Source organism: Eurypyga helias, unplaced genomic scaffold, assembly GCF_000690775.1.
Source record: "Eurypyga helias isolate BGI_N326 unplaced genomic scaffold, ASM69077v1 scaffold18298, whole genome shotgun sequence".
Taxonomy (NCBI): domain Eukaryota; kingdom Metazoa; phylum Chordata; class Aves; order Eurypygiformes; family Eurypygidae; genus Eurypyga; species Eurypyga helias.
The window spans coordinates 589-16,479 of NW_010265146.1; the positions used below are offsets into that span (position 1 = coordinate 589).

General features: G+C 39.4%; 1 protein-coding gene across 1 annotated transcript; it reads left to right on the forward strand.

Annotated features, from left to right (window-relative positions):
• Window positions 1-348: 348 nt before the first annotated feature.
• LOC104513312 (coiled-coil domain-containing protein 132) lies at window positions 349-9,401 on the forward strand (the record flags this gene model as incomplete). The annotated part of the gene is made up of 6 exons (XM_010156631.1): window positions 349-497; window positions 1,592-1,688; window positions 1,836-1,994; window positions 4,229-4,350; window positions 7,253-7,442; window positions 8,821-9,401. Coding segments are annotated over 6 exons (837 nt in total), but the record flags the coding sequence as incomplete, so codon positions are not given.
• Between the last annotated feature and the right edge of the window lie 6,490 nt (window positions 9,402-15,891).

Sequence of the window (15,891 nt, forward strand, 5' to 3'; positions counted from 1 at the left end):
GACTGAATAAACCATCTCCAAGGGTGAGAAGTCGGTCTTCCAGTAGGCGGTTGGGCCAAAGCCTGTATGGGCACTGAGGTGTAGTAAGAAGTTTCTTCTCTGTCTTTCTTTTTTTCCCTGAGATAGATACTGGTCTACATGTTGTGATTTCCTCCCCCCCTCCCCCCAACTGTTAGACCTTGGTGTTCAAACACAAAGCTACTGCTGTCTTTTGATTCAGGCTTGATGTAAATTACACCTTGGAATTAGAAATATTCCTTCATCTTATCCGTCATCTGAAACTGTTCAGCTGGAGCCATTCTTGTTGGTTTTGTGGTTTTTTTTCAGTTGTTTAATTCTTTGTTTTAGGAGGTCTCTGCTGATCCCACGGGAACTCTCACAGCTGCTGAAGAGCGAAAGGAGAAGGTGCCAAGCCCACATCTCAGTCATCTTGTAGTTTTGACGTCTGGAAATTCGCTGTATGGTTTGGCAGAGAGAGTGGTGGCTACAGAATCCTTGTAGGTTATTTACTGTAAACTGCATTTTGTGGTCACTGGAAGCTGTGGATTGTTTAAGAGATTGTGATTACAAGCCATAACCTTCTTGAGAAGTCAAAAATTTGTACTTGTTAATGTGATTTTAAATGAATGATAGAGGTATTTTCTTAATTAAAAGTAGTGGGACCAGACCATCTGGTCTAACCACCTGCAAACACATGGGATGAAATTTTACTGCAGCTGGTCCAGTGATTTGTGACAGTACAAGGCCAAATCTAACAGGAAAAATGTTTAATTTTCAAGAGGCTAATGGGAGTATTTAATCTGTATGGTTCATTTAAACCTTATATTGAGTACTTAAATGCCGATGGCTGAGTCTTAAAACTGCTTAGTTCATACGGGTTTGCCTTGGATTGCAATGTTCTTTGCCATGGGTAGAAGTTTACCTGTGAAGAAGAGATAATAACAAGCAAGTAACACAAAACTCCTACAGAAAAGTCAGACGGGAATATTTTTTTGGCCCACACAAGGTGACATTTAAAGATCAGAAGTTAATTTTTAAAATGTATTTTCAGAGGAGCTCATTTTCTTTTGCATTCCTTTATGCTTAGTTAGAAATCTATTTCTTTGTTGTGTTGTTGTTAACAAATCCTACGCCTGAGAAAGAATACAAGATCATATTCTATCTTTTAAAGATTTTATCTTTAAAGATAAGTATTTTAAAGATTAGGAAAGTTATTTTGGAATTCTGACATGGATTTATTAATATTAATGTCCTGTAGTATGGAAATTAGGGGACACTTGTCCACTGACTTTACTAGACTTTGGATCAGACTCTTGCAATGTATACTTAGTAGACTAGAAATATGAATTGTTGACATGCAAGCCTTAATCTCTTTATTCAACCCATTTCTTGTTTGCAATCATATTTTAAAATTGTCAGAATTGAGAATACTTGTTGATATGATGGTATGAAACTGGCATAGTTCTTCTCAGGAATAAGTTTTCCAAGGTTATATCATTATTGCTAAATATGTCAACTGTAGAGTAAAAGTTGTACAGAGACATGTCAAATGTTGCGTTTAGTTCACAGTAAATTTTCTTTGTTTTCAAAGGGTATTTCTGGCTGAGCAGTTTGAGTTTCTTCAGCCTCATCTTGATGCAGTTATGCCAGCTGTCAAGAAGCCTTTTCTTCAGCAGTTCTATTCTCAGGTCAGAATTGTACAATTCAAAGCTGATTTTTAAAGAGAAAATTTGAAACTTGTACAATATGTTGCACATACTTGTACATCTTAGTTATATATTGCTTTTATTAGCGAGAAAGTTACTGAACTGGATTTTATTTATATTCTGTTTCAGACAGTGTCAACTGCTAGTGAACTACGTAAACCGGTTTATTGGATTGTTGCTGCTAAAGCCATTGATTATGAACAAATGCTGCTTCTTATGGCTAATGTGAAATGGGATGTGAAGGAAATCATGTCACAACACAATATATATGTAGATGCTCTTTTAAAGGTGAATACTATCTGGGAAATGGTGTTCTAGAGTTTATATAAATGCTAAATTACTCTAATACTAAGACTGTTAAAAGTAGCATACTGATTTTTGACTTGCATGGTGGGTGAAAGTGACCACAAAAGTTTAAGGAGTTTCATGTGTAAATCTTGAATGTTAGATAAATGTGTAGTAAACAGAGTAGCTGAAGAAAATCCAGTGGTCTCAGTGGTTTTTAGCAATGGCTATTTTCCATACTCATAATTTTATCTGTTGTCTTTAAGAAGTATCGTAGTGGCTGTAGGTCAGACCAGCACCGATAAGGATCATGCACTATCTAATTGAATTTCCTGTATTTAGAAGTTAGCGTTTGAAAAAGGAGGTAAAAGGTAAGTTATTCACTCAACTTCCCAACTGCATTCAGCAGAAGTGGTTGTACAATTGCTGTGTCTTATGGCATACAGTACCAGTTCTGGGGAGAATCCCTCTCATACTTTTTTATATTTGCTTAAATGGTGTTTCTGAAGGTCTTTAGAAGGAAGTTCTGGCAATGGTCAAATCATACTAATTCTTAAAGAGAAATTGAGAATCTTATTTTAAAGATACGTGAAGCATGCATTGCAGAAAAAGTTATGTATGTGTGTTGGGTAACAGTTTTGATTACGTCTTCGTATGTTGTAACTCTTCTCTGCTTAAAAAAAGTCCATGCAAAGAAGGGAGAATCCGATAAAGGATATATCATTGCACTGAATTTGACTGAATCTTTGTGATTTCCCTTCTTTATGCTGCTGTGGCTTTTTGAAATCAGTTTGTACTTACAACATTTGGTCTCTGCAGTAGAAATTTTTGCTTTTCTGAGTGTGCAACTGCTGATATATTTGCTTCAGGACAATCAGGGTTTACATACCCTTTAAAACCATTTCTGGCCTCTACTGCTAAGCAATTAGTGACTTGCTGTGTACCCTGGGGTTCTAGGAGTGTCAGATGTAAGCAAATCGTTTAACGTAATAACCAACTACTTTTAGCCATGTGCACATATACACAAAATTCTGTACTCGGCCATAGGTATGTATGGAAGCAGATAAGTTGGGGAAAGAGGATCGTTCAAAAAATTCATTAACATTGAATGTTAGGCATCTTCATCTTCAGAAGTGAGTTGTATGCCAGTTAAAACATGACTTCATGGTACCCTGCTTCCTCTTGCCAAATTACTCTTTCAGAAAATTTGTGTTAAACACCAATTATTTGATCGGATACTAGGTTAAATTGGTAACTGAGATTCCTTTCTGGTTTTCTTCAGTTACTGATCTTTTGATGGGGAGGGGGCGGGGGAAAGAAGGAAGAACCACTTAGATTAACAGCCTTGGAGTGACAGCATTTTGTTGGACCAGTATGGTCTTAACAGGCTGCAGTACAAACTGCTTTTGCTGGTTACCCAGAGCAGTTCATTATCAGTCTGCTTTATATTTGAGGGGTTGATAACTTTTTTTAAGTGATAGAGACATCAGTTGCTAGCAGCAGACTTCTGTTTCAATTTTTGTAAGTCACAAAATCATTGCAGCAGTAATTACGTTCAGTGACGACTACTTTGTCACTCATAGTAACAGCTCAAATCCATCCAGGCCGTTGATGTTTCAGATGGAAACAAGTGCCTTCCCTCACACTGAATTGTTACGTGGTGTTGCAGTATGCTCCTAAACTGCTGGATTTGGACTCTTCAGCCTGTGCTCTCAGCTCCTTTTAAAGCACCAAGGAACTTCCTAAGGTGACTGGTTGAATGAAAAGTGGTTACAATGTTTCTGAGCTTCTCTTTGAAAGCTGATGGCATGGGGATTCAGAGGGGTATGGAGATCATCACTGGATTTTCTTCAATGGCTGTATATTCACTTCTTAAAAAGTTAAAGATGAGTTTAGGGAGTGAGGTAAAGAAAATGGCATTTGAAGGATTTTCTACTTGGTTAATTTTCAGAGGTGTGAGTTTCACAGGGAACTACACCTCTGGACAGCAGATCAGTATTTCCTTTCTTAAAAAAACATTACTGAGGTAATGTGAATGTGATATACTAGAAAGTGGTATGCTTTCTACTTCACACATTCAGCTTGTCTCTACAGTCTGTGCCTTTCAAGGTTCTCTGCCTTGCTCTCAGTATTCAGTATTCTTTCATGTGCATTTCTAATTCTTTGTTGTCGCTAGAGAGGTACAGAGTATGATCCCTTTTATGCTAAAGGAATAATGGTCTCTCATGTTTCATCAGGAATTTGAAGAATTCAACAGACGGTTGAACGAGGTGTCTAAGAGAGTCCGTATTCCACTGCCAGTATCCAACATCCTTTGGGAACACTGCATACGCTTGGCCAATAGAACTCTTGTGGAAGGGTAAGTAGTTATGCAAGTCTTGCTTTTGAGTAAAACTGTCTATAATAATAACTTCTACTTTATGGAATTAAAATTCTAATTGTGTAATGCACTGGTAAGTCCTTGCACTTTTGGCAAGCCTAAAAAATACCAAGGTTTACCATAGTCCTGTTATTTCACAGTGGTACAGCATTAAGCCTGAAGAGGATGGTCTTGTACTTGGATGCTATTGAAGAGTGACATTGTCTGAATGTTTTATTGAAGCATTTGAAACAACATAGTTCTCTTTCAAAGGAACTTCTCTCTGAAAATTATCTTTTCCGACCAAGCAAAGAAGAAAGATAAAGTGTAGTTGTCAGCATCACTGTGGTGGTGCCATTTGTCTTTGCCAGGAAGAAAGATGGAGTTGTCAACCCTAGCAGTTATCTTAGAGTAGCCATGGAGCAGGATTTTTCCAAATTCATCAGGAACAGACAGGTGGCTTAGTTGGTTTGGTAAATAGAGGCCCAAACACCTTAGTCAGGAACTGCTACACCTTGCTCATGCCTCCCTCTTAATCAGTTATCCAGTCTTTCAGGAGTCGATATTGTAGCCTGAGTATTGTAGTCTTTTCATCCACTGCATTTATGGTTGTGTTCTTGTACCTTCTGCATCGTAGAATATGTGCTGTCTTCCACTTTTTCTGCATTTTTCCATATTTCTTTCCTGGTTATCTTTACTCTGTGCACTCCTGACTGATTTTCCTTCTTCCTATCCCACTCTCCTGCCATCTGCTCTAATTTAGGACATCAACAACATCCTTCTTTCCCAAGTGTTAGCTGTCTATTAAGGATCATCAGCTTCCACTGCTTCCATCAAGCCATCATTTTTGAACTCATGCCCCTTTCTTTTCATGCCATCCTTTTGCAGTCTCTTGAGAGATCAATTTCATCTTCAGGGAGACTAAAACCAGCCATGACCTCCCTCTGGTTTCTTAATTCCTTCATATGACATATGACCTATACAACTAACTTTTCTTTCTGAAATTTTATTTTCCACTTATCTTACCTCAAATCAAAAGAAGTGGAACTAAAACATCTGTCTTCTCCTTCCATCCCCCTTTCCTTTCAAGTGGATAACACTATCGGTCACTACCAAACTCCTCTGCCTCGGCCCTTGTTTCTGTTTTGGGCTTGTTTCTTTCCCTTACTTCAAATCTTACTCATCGTTTGTGACTTCAGCGTTCACACACCACTTAATTCTTAGCGATGAAGATCATCACTTGTATGCCTTGTTCCATGCTGCAGTTTTGCTTTGCATTTGTGACTTATCATGAAACTTTCACCTTTACTTTTACCTAAGCGTTGCACTGACTGGTCAAAGTGGACTGGGAATACCTTAGTGATGTGATTTGTCCTGTGCCCTTCCTTAGCATGTAAAGAGCAGTCATTATTGTGTACTCCCAAATATCTGCCTGTAATTTCTCTTTGTTGCCCAGGTTTTGTTTGGTTTTTTTTTACCTATCTTGTAGTTTCTTTTGTCACCAGGGAAGGAGAAGGAAGGTATTCTGAACAGCTGACTCCCTGAATACCTTCATAACATTTTCATCCCTGAATTCCATGAAGGTGTGTAATTAAAAGCCAGGAAGGAGATGATTTTCCTTCAGTCAGTTGGTCTCATCAGGCACTTCACTGAGTGAAGAATCATCTCCAGTACAGTCAGGCATGGCCTCCTTTTATATCTTGCCCTGCATTACCTCCTTGTTCTTTGTTCTCCCTTGCTTCCCTTCTGGCTTATTGAAGTGCCTCAGTATGTCTTATTGAGAATCACCGTCCAGTTTTCTTTGGAGCCTCAGAGGTCTTGTGCCTTGGTCCTTTACTCTTTGCCTCTGTTCTTTCTGAATTCTGCAAATTCTTTCTGTGTACTAACTGTAAGGTGCAATTTCTTCTTAACCTGATTTTGCTGTGTATGCAGTTTCCAGCTGCATGTTTCTGGTGCCTCCTTTGCATCAGACCTAATAATTTAGGGACTGTGTAATAGTTAGGATCAACTTAATGAAGTAATGGAATAATGAGCTTGCTTTAGATTTGGTACCAAGGAAGAGTGGAAGCAGTGGGACAGGATTGTTGCTTGTGGCAGCAGCCTGTGTGTGGGCTGGATGAAGTCTATCAAGACACTGTGCCCCAGACCAAAGCTTTTCTTATTCCCTGTATGCAGCTGAGCTTGGCACCGTTAAGGGCATTGCAATGTCATTTACTTGGATCTTGACAAATGCAATTTCTTATCCATTTGAAAAACTGCAAAGGTAGTTTTCCTCATTTGTTGCCTGTCACCCCACTGTAATCCTTCCTGGCATTACCCTGTCCTAAGCTTATCTACTGTCTCTTCTTTGAGCTCAAACCTATTACCAGTTTTCTGTCAATCTACTCTCATTTAAAACATGAACCGTTCACAGCCATGAGCCAGTGCTGCCACCCTTTATCCTCAGGTAATATTGTGCATGGTTTTGGACAAACAGCTTTGTGCCTTTCTCTGATGCTGGTTCAGCACTTTCCTGAAGCTGCTGCGTTACATTTCAGACTTCAGTGGTCACGATCGCTTGACTAAAGCCAGTTTGGTGAGCTGGTCAACACTGATTTCATTTGCTTTAACCCACTACAAGCAAGCTGTTCTGTGTAGGATTTTTAGTGGCTTGGGTGGTTGTGTTTTTTTTAAGTAGCACTGGGTACAATGGGGTTCTGCTCTGAGTGAGGCTAAAACATTATACTAATGCAAATGAAACTCTGCATCACACATCCTAGGAGGACTTCTTGTCTGCTTGTAACTCAAAACCATAATTATGTTCCTTCTTAATGTTCAAAGGACTAAGTTAAACAACTTTGAGAAGTGTGATTCACTTTTATTTCCTTTTAATTTCTATGTCCTGGTGTGTTTCTCTTTTCAGTTATGCCAATGTAAAGAAGTGCAGCAATGAAGGACGTGCCTTGATGCAACTGGACTTTCAACAATTCTTAATGAAACTGGAAAAATTAACAGACATTAGGCCTATTCCAGATAAAGAATTTGTGGAGACCTACATTAAAGCATACTATCTAACAGAAAATGACATGGAACGCTGGATAAAAGAACATAGGGTAAGAGTTAAATTTACATTCTCTTACTGTGTATTGGGAAAATTCAGTGATTATAGAATCATGGTAACAACTCTAAAAGATCAATGATTCTGTGTGTTAAAAATGAGTATATGCATATATATTTTTTTTTTCACTTATTAGAATATATTTGTAATATATTTCTATTTATTATCATAGAAAGCTAGGATGTGTTTGTACTGATTCATCTGATGACTGAGAAGGATGAATAAGCCAGTCACATCTACCTACTGTATCAAAAAATATAGAGAACTGGAGCGAAGGGAAGTTGAAAACATTTGTGTGTTGTTCAGAGTATGCCAAACTGCACAACTTGACTCTCAAGAAGTACAGTTTGAAATTACACCATCAAGTTTTACTTTGCCTTTAGGCACAGGTTGCTTAAACAAAGTTGTGAGGCACAATGGATAACAGTCCTTGGTTTTCTTCCTTCATTTTATGATACTGAGTCAAGATCAACATTGCTCTCTGAGATAAGTCTTCATTTGTGTTCTGAAAGCATTTGGCTTACTTTAATGGTAGCATAACCTGGCAGTTGTAGCAGGACTGTGTAAGCAGTAGTCACATGCTCTTGGAATTGGCCGTTGTTAGTCTTTTAAAAACAGAGCTTTTTGAAATCTGCATTTTTGGATTACTTTAAAATCCAACTAGAAATGGGCGAAAGAAATGCATCTTTAATATTGTTTTCCTTGTTATACCTGAAGCCACAAGAGAGATTGTGAGCTGTTGTTTGGTGACCTACATGGAAAAACTACTGGTAAAACCTACTGGTGGAAGCTATATTTTGGATAGTGTTAAGTATAAAGGTAGTACTGGCAAATGTGGTGTTTTGACAGGTGTTAAGAATTCTTAACATTTTTCCTATTTTTTTCTCCTTTATCATGTACTGAAATTAACATTGTTTGGGTACCCGATAGACAGAAGTATTTAGAAGCTTATTGGAAATGAGAAGTCAAAGTCAAAATAACTTTTGTCAGTTTGTTTAGAAAGATGTTTTTATGTTAAAAGCTTATTCCATTTGCATATATATTTCCCAGCACACCTCCCGAAGAATGGAAAATATGTAAGAAATTGATTTAGATACCTGTGTGTTCACAAAATTATTTTCAGCAAACTCAGTCCAATACTACTACCAAAGTCATAATTATTTTCCATTATAATCTGCCGTGTAGCAAAATACACTTTTGTCCTCTGCCTCAACTATGAAAATTATCCAGACCTGACTTAACTAGTGCTTTAAATCTCTTTTGTGTACTGACTGCTTCTATCAGTTGAAAAGTCCACAGTTTGTATGTCTGCGTTTTGTCATTTTCTGTCTTTGTCTGGTGTTTTAGTAACATGATCTGCCTTTATTTGCCAGGAATATTCCACTAAGCAGTTGACCAATCTGGTGAATGTTTGTCTGGGCTCCCACATCAACAAAAAGGCAAGACAGAAGTTGCTAGCTGCTATTGATGACATAGACAGGCCTAAAAGATAACTGGAGAAAGCTACTTTCCTTGTGACTTGTACCCTTTTTTGTTCATGTGAAGCATGCAGACAAATCTCTCATGGACTAATGACAACACTCTCTTTGAAAGCATTGTGCATGACCTTTCTTACCAGCATTGGAGACACTCTGATGTGGCATAATGTTCTAAAATACAACTTTTCTAATCTGTAAAATTCTTTGCTGTTGTATTTCTTCTTGGGTTGTTCGGGTTTTTTTGTTACTTGCTCTCAGTAAAGGGCCACTTTGTGTATCATTGGTGATATATTTTATTATTTCGCTGTATATTTTGCAAAACTGTATACTGTAAGTAAAATCAGAATCGGAGAGAAACACATTGGCTTAATATATAGTTGATGCTCTTTTTTAATAAAAGGGCTACGTGAAAATATGCTTTCTTTCCTCCATGCTTTCACCCTCAGAATTTGTGCTTGACTATGGACCAGTGTAAAGTGAAAGGAAATGTACAATAATTCGATGTATCATGCATGTGGATTAAGAGTGCAGATCATCTAAATATTCTCATGTTAAAGCCTCTCATCTTCATATGTATTTAAAAATGTCTTTTTATTTTAGAATTAATTTAGTCATATCAAAATGATTGACTCCAGATTAATAGAAAGTAATAAATACTGTACACTAATATGATTTCTTTGTGAGACTTTATTTTCAACAATGCAAAAATTCATTTACAACAGAAGTTAGTACTGTTCCTTTCATACCACTTCCCTTTTGTCCCTCTGCTGGTCTTCCCTGTTCCGAAGCAATAATGCCAGGCAATAAGAACAATTTTTCTTTAGGCTGAAATTTTGGATTGATACTAAGATAACCTTACTATTTTCTGATCTGCTGGAGACACCCTGAGTGATCCAGAGCAAAGCAAAATTGCTTGGCTGCCTATTTGTCCTAGAAATCGATTTGTCAGAGCATCACTGACTCCACTGTAATTCTCAGGTTTGCCTTTGGTTTTCAGTATGTAAAGTTTTAGATTTTTTTTTTTTAATTACTTCGTAAAGTTTTTGCAGTGGTCTCAGACCTTTTGAAAGGAAACCTGCTAGCATTGAGCTAATAGGTAAAGTAATTCCCATAAGCTACAATCCACTTAGTCTACCATCTGTACAACATGGTAGACTATCAGTTTAGGGTTCATACCTGCCATCGTATTTCTAATTCAAACATGGGAGAATCGGGACTTCCTGAATGACAGCAGTTCCTGGTGACAGAAAATCGCTCCTTGGCATCATTGTAATTGCTGTTTTCTGTAGCTTCATTTCCTCTTCAGAAGTGAACTGAGTATCATTGTGTGAGTTCAGTGAAAGCCTCTATACAGTTTTAGAAGAATGATAGAATTTACATTTTAAATACTGACTGCATAGTATTCAGCTCCATTGTTTACCTGTATTTTAAAGGAAATAAGATTTAAAACAAAATTTGACTCATTGATCATGCAGTCATGTTACATTTAAAACGTGTTTAGCGGTGTGTCAGTGTATACGTTGCAGCAGAATCACTTTTACCCTCATTAAAAAGGTGGTTCAAAACCAGAAAAGTGTGATTCATTTTGAAAGTGTGGACTTCATCATCAGTGCATCTGCCCTGAAGTCAGATCCTCAGCAAGAGCCCCCAAGAGAAGTACAGTCGTGTCAGAGACCATTAGTGTAAAACCTGTTTCAATTTTCTTCTCGTCAATGAAATAAGAAATTGAAATATCTCTACCAGAGCTTTTGTGAGCTGAACACATGGTTAATTTCTCCTGAGCTGGAATTTGATTTTTTTTACCCAAAGGTAGAAGTATAAGCACTGATTGGAATGGAGGGTCAAGCAAGGAGGTGAGCAATTGCATGAATCATAGTCAGGAGTAACTAGTTGTAGTGTATCTAGAGTTTGGCTTATTTTTAAGTAAGCCCCCGGATAAAAGAGTGTGTAAGATGCAGTGTTAAACCTGCGCAAGAAATGTTTTGATCATATATGCCGCAGCAATGATTTTGCAAGGAACCTCCTCTCGCTGCCCGGGATTGATGCTAAGGGAGAAGCTACATAGCTTAATGGCCTACCTACTCTCTTGGCTGTATGATTTAATGGGTTGCCCTGTGTGGAGTCAGGAGTTGGGCTTGATGACCCCCATGAGTCCCTTCCAACTCAGGATTTTTGATACTACTTGGTTCTGAGTGATGAAGCCATGTTTTGGCTGAATGTTGAACTATTAACTTACTAAGGGTCTGTTTGGCACTTCTTACCCTCTGTTATGAGAATTCCTTACAAATAATTGTTTTTTTATTTTTTGAGCATCTCTGTACATCTTCATTCTCCTATGGACTAAGAACTATCCTATACAGCTTTTTCTGCAATAGAGAATATGGCTTAAATATCCTTTATGTTTTAGAGGAGTGCTTTGGAATACTCTAATAAAGGAATATTATTTCCTTCAGTCTCTGAGGAGAATGACCAGCACTGCAGAGGTGGGCAATGCGTCTGTCAGTCCTTTAGTGTAATGAAGATTTAAGTTCTGTTCCCCAGGCAGTGAATACTCCTGATGTTCGCCAGACTTAGCTGGAGTAAGGAGGACCAATTTTCAAGTCCCTGACTGAGCAAAGCCTGTTCCTGCCCCAATCAGCATACCACTGGCCTTTCTGCAGTCAGCCTCTCTCAGTTGTATCTAACGGTGATTCTGTTCTCCAAAGAAGCAGCTAACTGGGACAAAAATAGGGGGGAGCCAACTGCCGTGGCCTTGGTGTAAGATGCAAGTGCTTGCTTTGGTGTGGGTTTAATTATTCAAAGCAGAAGGACATTGGCAGGAAAGACCATCTTGGATCAGCGGTGCTTCAGCTGATGGGGATAGTGCACAGAGCAGCCCCTGGAGGTATAAACTCAAGTACTTGATCCTGGTTCGGACTTGAATGCTCCATAATTTCAGGTGAGCAGCTAGATTTCTAGGTAACTGCTTATTCTGGGGTCCCTTGCTCCTGTGTGGGAGAGTGTTCCCATGTGTCAAATGCAAACTTGTCTTGCTTCTGATCTGCAGTGGGAAAATCTCAGCCTTGGCCAGAGCTGCTTAGCGAACCTGGATGCGGGGTGTAGATTACAGCTTGTGAACACTGCCGAGTCTTTCAGGGGGGCGTGATCAACGGCTGCCTCAAAGCTGTCTGTGAAGCTTTGCGTCCCCTTTTAATTTTCACAGGTGTAAATGACAAAGGCAGGTTTCATGACACCGAAGTTGGAGCTTACTTAATGCAAAGCTGTGGATGTGGGCTGTGCTCCTGGCATGTCCTCTGGCCACGGAACACACAAAATTATAGATCCCCATCTTCTTCCTGTGCAAGTGATTATTTGGGGTCTTTCCTCTTTGAGACCCTGCTTATGATTAACATTATGAAATTTCTGAATTGCAAGCTGTGCTTTGGTAGCTTGAACTAAATAAAACCAGTGTTTAAAAAACAAAACAGAAAAAAAGCCCAAAAAACCTAAACCCACGCAAACACAAAATCCCACCAACCTGACTAAACTGATAAATAGTGCTGTCTTACCAAAATCCTCAACGGGCCAAATGTCAGCAGGCACCTGCTCTATCATAGAGGATGCAAACAGAGATGGACGAAAGAGATGCTGATTTATTGTGTGTGGGTGATGGTATCTATTTTATTCATAAGCACTGCTTGTAACAGCATAGCGTAAAGACTATTGCACCAGACACCAGGATTATGGTACAAGCATGGAAATAATGCAATTTGCAAACAGCAAAGTTTCCGTGCTTGCTGGCTATTTAACGGTATTTGTGAATGTGTTGTTTTTGCAGCACCAGAGCTGGTTTTCATCACAACAGGGACTTTTTTTTAAGGATCTCCTACTCTTCCATGAGATCCCCAAGTGGGATGTGGAGCAGCATCTTTAAACTATGCTAAAGACTTCACAAATCTGTGGTTTTTTTGTTTTTGTTTTTAAATAGGCATTAAGTCAATAACATGCTGTATGATGAAGTACGTGCCTGAGGAACTAGCGAGGACATGAGTAACCTAGTTTTGCATGCGGTGAATCCATTGCTAAATTTTATTTTGGTGGAATATTATGTCCAGTCCCAGAGGGTTTACATGTATCAGCTGAACTAAAAATAGTTGGATGTGACCTAAACTTGACTCTACTTGGCTGTCCTGTTGAAGCAAGTATCCCCAGTATCCCTCAGCTCTGCTGGATTGGTATGAAACATTTGATCTGTCTAGATGTGTAAAAGAAAAACAACTTTCCAGAGCAGAGATTTATAGACCTACGTGTTATGTTTGTAGATGATCTTGCATAGATTTCAGTGTTGTCAGATTATAAAACTGGCAAACAACTGTCTAAACGTGTGTTGATTTTTGAAAAGCAAAACATACGTGGAAGCTGAAGATTTAGGAGAGGAGATGCAGTGAAGTGCCTCTTCACGAAGCACAAAATTAACGGATGATCAGATGTGGAAAATGACTGCAGGCTTTTAAAGATCTTTTTACAGGTAAATCCAAGGTTCATACTTGTATGTATTTCCTACCTTATATCTCTAGTAATTTTTATTCATAAATAAAAAGTCAACCTGTTCATTGTATTTCGGTAAAGAATAAAATAGAAATGTCACCTGAGCCTTAAAATAAAATGGATCCTTGTATAGGAAAGATACTGTCAGGATTGTAACGTGGCAGCTGTCTGAGAGCTGCAGGGATTTAATGTAGATTATGCACCATGAAACTATTCCTTTTCAGATTCATCCATACATCGTAGTGTGAATAAATACATCCACACGGAGCTTTGTGCGCAATGTAATTTAACGCTGGGAGCTATGAAAAATGGCAGAATTCAACAAGCACCACTTTACTGGTTTCTCTGCCATGGCTTACATTAATAGCTGAGTCTGAAGCCTGGGTAGGTAGTGCAGAGGTGTTTCCTTGTGCAAGTAACCTGTGTCCATTTAGGACAGGGTCATAATCCAGGCCTGAACTCGGAGATTTGAGTACATCTGAGTTAGCATACTGCTCCCACTGCTGCTGACTTTGTCTGCCGCTGACGTGTGCTGCGTAGGAAGCATCGTGCAGGAGCCTGCTGAGGAGGAGCTCCAACCCAGCCCAAAACACCGTGAGCATCAGGTTGGGCACTGTTGGTGGAGCGTGATGCTCCTGCCCTAAAGCAGGGATCATGGATAATCATGCCTCTTTTTTCAGCTGCCCAGGGGGGTACCTGCTCCAAATGCACAGAACTTGTGGGTTGGAGGATGGGCAGAATCAGGCTGAAAGGCGGCAGGCAGGATGTCAGTGAGATGAACACTCCTCTTGCTCCAGGACAGCTCGCTGCTCTCTTGAAACCTCAATAAACATGGGAATTGTCATTGCCTGATGCAGTTATTAGCACAATACTAAGCACCTGGGAGTTTTCAGGACCGTTTATTTCTTGAAGTGTAGGAAAATGTTATTCATGTAAATTAGTTTGACCAGGGGCTGCTTCCTGGCTCCCGAGCTGCCAACATCTGTGTCCTCCAGAGCAGTTAGAATATTTAAGCAGCCAAACGCCACAACCAGCTGAGTGTTCACGCTTTATAATTTGCTACATTTCAAGTAGACAAAGTTGTTGCCGTGAATAGTAATGCCTCATAGCTGTTAATGCCATTAGCTCTTCCTTGCCCCTCGCACAAACAGCCTGGTGGTGTGCTGGTGTTTCCGCTGTTTCACAGAGCGCTTCCTTCGGAGAGGTTACAGGGCCTTTATGCTGGGAAGGAGAGGTCTGTTTATTTTTAGTGAGATGTTTACTGCTGCTTTCTATTGCCCAAAATCTCTGCGGTAGATTGCAGGGCTCCGCGTGATGCACGTGTGCCTTTGCCTGTATGCGCTAAGATAGCTCTTGCTTTTTGTGGCTGCTCTGGGCCGGTGGGAAGGAGCTCCCCATGGCTGGCACGGTCAGTAACACTTCAGAGATGCTGCATACCACAACGGCCAGGTCATGGACCCGTGCTGAGCTTTGATTTAAGTTCTGCTCTGTCTTGGTGCCTGGTGTAGGGAATTTTCCTGGACCTGACCCCCCTAGCTATAAAAGGAATGATGTTATCTACAATGTTTTATAAAGTGCTGTCAGGCCATGGTTGTGTAGGCATGAGCTGTACTTTCTAGCGGGAATCAATGACTTAACCCTGGGGAAACTGAAACAGCAAACCTTCATGGAGAAGAAAATACGTAAGCAAACTTGTTTTCCCTGTGTCTCAGGCATTTTAAGTGCTGTTTCCTTTACATTAGGACAGAAACCAGTAATCTCATGCATGCTATTTCTTCTGACGCTTTGCTTCAAACCGCACTGGGCAGAGTTGTTGCCTGTGTAGCTGGGGACCCTGCTCTGGACCAGAAAAAATGGACTGAGCTTTGGATGGGACTCTTTTAAGATGTACCTATGCATTACAATTATCTGCTACTGTTGGAAAGAATAACCAGACAGATTAGGTAGGCAAGACTGGGGACAAAAATAGAATTATTTTCTTTTAAAATGAAAGTATGAAATGATATTAAAAATACATATTCACATGCATCTTGATACCTGTCCTTCTATACACACAAATGGAAAACTTTGTATACAGACTTAATAGTTTTGTGGTGATGAGGCTCAGGACTAGTGCAGGGAAGGACCAAAGAAAGAGGAGATGTTTTGTGTGTTTGAGAGGATCACTATGATCTACCCCAGTATAAGGAGAGGAGGAGGCCAGCTGAGCAAAGCGGCCTCTCTTTCACCTCCCATGAGGAGGGAACAACCCTGCTGGTTCCTCTCCTCTGCTCTGGTATATCAACCTAATACCTAGTTTTTGGTATCCATCTCAAAACATTATTTTGTACTCAAACCTATATAAATGGAAATGAATGATACATTGAACAGTTTCTTCTGGAAGGTACAGAAAACATTGTGTTTATATAAGCAGTCATTCTTCACTGTGCATTATATACC